This window comes from Austrofundulus limnaeus, unplaced genomic scaffold (genome assembly GCF_001266775.1).
Source record: "Austrofundulus limnaeus strain Quisiro unplaced genomic scaffold, Austrofundulus_limnaeus-1.0 Scaffold895, whole genome shotgun sequence".
Lineage (NCBI taxonomy): Eukaryota > Metazoa > Chordata > Actinopteri > Cyprinodontiformes > Rivulidae > Austrofundulus > Austrofundulus limnaeus.
This window is the reverse complement of record NW_013953297.1, coordinates 130,793-134,616: the sequence shown is the minus strand read 5'-3', so window position 1 is coordinate 134,616 and position 3,824 is coordinate 130,793. Positions and strand designations below refer to the sequence as shown.

General features: G+C 37.2%; 1 protein-coding gene across 1 annotated transcript in view; it reads right to left on the bottom strand.

The window, feature by feature from the left end:
* Positions 1-3,824, bottom strand: part of LOC106533154 (caprin-2) — a gene marked incomplete at its 3' end in the record, with an annotated part of 36,224 nt that overhangs the window by 14,422 nt on the left and 17,978 nt on the right. The window contains 3 exon segments of the mRNA XM_014029395.1: positions 318-548; positions 637-668; positions 3,600-3,713. Of these exon segments, the coding sequence (XP_013884849.1) occupies positions 318-548; positions 637-668; positions 3,600-3,713 (377 nt within the window).

Below are 3,824 nucleotides of genomic sequence, written 5' to 3'. Positions count from 1 at the left end.
TGCAACGCCACAGCCTACCTGAGTATTATTGCTGACCATGTCCATCCCTTTATGACCACAAAACCGTTACTAGCGTGGTGTACCTAATAAAGTGGCCGGTGAGTGTATATCGGATATCAATATCGGCTGAAATTTTCATATCGGTGCTTCCCTACTGCTCAACATGATATTTATCTAAACTCTGGCATGAAAAGCAAGAGGCAATATCAAGGACTGCTAGGCCTTCAATTGTTGCAGAAATCAATCCAATCAAATCTAACTTTATACATGKTTTTTTAAATGCAATAATAAGTCCAGAAAAATGCCTCTGATCTTACTTGTTTGGTTTCAGATGAGAGTTTCTTGGAGGAGATTGGAACCACTTTAGGTATAAATGTTGCTGCTCCTTTCCACGGTTTGTTCACTGCAGTTTGTGGAGATGAATGTCCATCAGGAAATTCTGCCTCCCAGCTGTCAGGAGGCTCTCTCCTCCTCATTGCCTGGAAATCCTCTTTCCAGTTCTGAGTAGAGGCAGCCTGTCCATCACTCAAGTACAGTCTGTTGAAAAACTACAAAACCAAACAACAGATCAATGGATCTTTGGGACACATTTAGTTACACACAAAAACAAATTGGCTAGGAAACAAAAAGTCTTACCTCATTGTTTTCGTTTGATTTTGATTTTGTATCTGAGGGAGGAACAAAGACAAAAGAGTGAAGTTTTCAAAGAACGACGTATTGGGATTAAAGAATCAGATTACACTCATGTTACTTAAATGTTTTGTGGATGAAAATGCTTTACTGACAAAGATCAAAACAGAATGTGCAGAATGGTCAGTGGCAAAAAAAAAGCAATAGTAGCTCAAATCACCACTTTTTACAAAGAAAGCTCTGCAGAATACCATCGCTGAACAAACATGTCCAGCCATGGAGCAAATGAGCAACAGCGGCAGAAAAAAAAAAAAAAAAAAAAAAATCACACCAGGGCTACTCCGTTCAGCTAAGAACACAGGTTTACTCAAACTGGACAATAGAAGATTGGAAAAACAGCTGCATCGAGTCACTGTACTCCAATTGTCTGAGCAGCCACCAGATCTCAGACCAACTGGAGAGTCTTCAACCTGAACATCTCTGCAGAGTGAGAAAGTTAACCTAAGGTGCTGCATTCCATCTTTGCTTTATCATAATAATCACAGCTTCTACTGTATGTAGATCGACAGTTACACAACCATCCTCAGTTTAAGTCATTGTCTGGGACAAACTATCCTTTGCCCAAGTTTAGTCAGGGCCAGCTACGGTGAGTTTCTAACTAGCTCAATTCTTCACTCTGGTCAACACGAGGTTAACTTGTAGTCTTTAGCACCAGACGTGCTGCATAAAGATTTGTCAAAGTATTATTTTTTTAATAAACACAAATGACAGCTCAAGGTCAACTGGCATGGTCCCAACTCGTCTTCCAACTCCCACCACCTGCAGAAACCCCAGTGTCAGCAGCTGATGGTGCAGGCAGAGAGGACCAGCTCCAGCTGCACAGCACCCTTAAAACCTAAAGCAGCTGATGGGACAGTCTTCAAATCCATGCTTTTTGCACTGCACCATTTGTAGCAACTTCTGTTTTATTAGTAATACTGATAATATAAACCCAAGGCCTTTTCTGTGCATGCAGTTTCCCAGACAGTGAACCCAACAACTATAGAAAAGAGCTTACACCAGCCACGAAGTTGATGTGGGGCTGCACAGACTTATATCAACAATGAAATTATTATAGATCTAAAGTTTTGTGAGAAAAATACATTTGCCATGTTTTTGGTTGTAGAGAACTCTGATTCCCAACAGCTTAAATAAAAAATGTAAAACACACACTACCAAAATGCAACTGTACTGACACAGCACCTTTCTATCCAACCAGGATACTAAGTGTTTTACTCTACAGTCTGTGCCCTCATTTATCCATTCCATGGAGGAAAATATAACAGCTGGAGTGCTGAGAAACCATGTGACCTTGTAGAAGCTAAGGGCTAAAGCAAAATGGTCAAGAGTCTGGGTTTATTACTGTACATGTTGGCAACTTAGCAGAAAAAAAGGACTGATGTACAAATCATAAAAACCATTAATATTAACAAATTATTAATATTTTACAGTTTATATAATCTAATGTTTTAAATAATATCAGAAAAGCTGTTTGTATTATGGATTTACCAACAGAAGAGAAGCAGGAAGACCTCTCATTTCACAACACAAATAAGCAGATTAGATCATATTTGGCTGAACGTGATCTGAACAGAACTGAAACTAATAATGTAACAGTTAAAAATTAAAATAATCTCATAAAAGGTCAGTGTAATCACTTATCTATTGAACTGGTTAGCAGATATTAGCTTCTGTAGTAGCATAATTGTTATACAGAAAGTAACACTCTGTTGAAACATGTTACAATTTAACACAAACTTAAATATTACAGCTGATTTCTCCTTTGATTATTATTTAGACATAGAGAGTGTAAATTATAAATCTAAGTATTTTTAGGTTTCTGTTATAGGAACCTGACATTTTGAGAAGATGGTTAGCTCAGTAGAGACGAGTTTCATCCTCTAACCAGGTATACAGAGAACATTTTCTAAGTGTTGACTGGTAAATTATTATTATTATTATTATTATTATTATTATTATCATCATCATAATTATCATTATCATTATTATTGACTGTAAGAAATAATAAATATACTTTATCATTCATTGAAGTCAATTTTTCAACCAGCTTAAGTCTAAGTTACAGACTGACTTCAGGTCTGGTTTAGATCATTGTTATTTACTGTATAAATTATATATTTTTCTGGTATATATCTGCTGTTTTACATGACTGTTGAATGAAATTAACATATTAATTTATTGTAAAAACATGACAATTTGTGAAATAGACCCATTTCGGCTTGTTGTTTATCTAATGGTTTCTATGGTGATGTGAGTCGTTGCCCTGTTTTGTCTCCAGTTCTGCTCCTCCATGCAGTCACAGAAGCCAGCAGTGGACGGGGTGGGCGGGGCTCAGTCTACGGTTCTTATTCAAGTCTTTGATCCATTCTCATTCCCATTCATTCAGTACTCCACTAGATCTCTCCACAAAGCTAATACAGGTAAATCAATCTACAAAGATTAGTCGGTGCTTTAAATCAGAGGTTCTCAAGCTACGGTCCCTGGACCCCCAGGGGTCCGCGAGAGGTATCTTGGGGGTCCTCAAACATTTTTACTAAAATGTTAATTTGGTTTTTGTTTTTAAAAATGCATGGAGAACAATGAACTAATAAAACATACATAATAAACTTAATAAAAATATATATTCCCATGGCATTTAGGGGTTGAAATGACAAATTATCTTTTAAAACAGCATTTGGTTTATGAGGGGATCCCTGGAATTATTTTTTTTGCCCTTGTAAGGGGTCCCCAGACCCAAGAGGCTTGAGAACCCCTGCTTTAAATCACACTCTTACACTGATGGGGAACACAGAGGCAGTGGGGGTTTAAAAAAAGAAAACATTTGTATGCATCTTTAACACGAAGAATTTCAAAGCACTAAAATCCCATCTGTGTTTCCAAGTTTGTTTGAGATGCAACCGTGTACTTACTGATCTGGCTGRGTGAGCGCATGAATACTTCTGGGGTCCGGTTGGGTAGAGGAGGAAGATTATTGAAGTACTTGTACTTTGACAGCCTGAAGAGCTCATCTTTCAGCAACATATCTGAAAAAAGAATTACATGGACAATTTACTTTATTACTAGTTAGAATTAAAATATATGAAATGTCTAGGTTAATACTGTAAGTCTGAAATTTTCATCCTCAGTGCATGTCC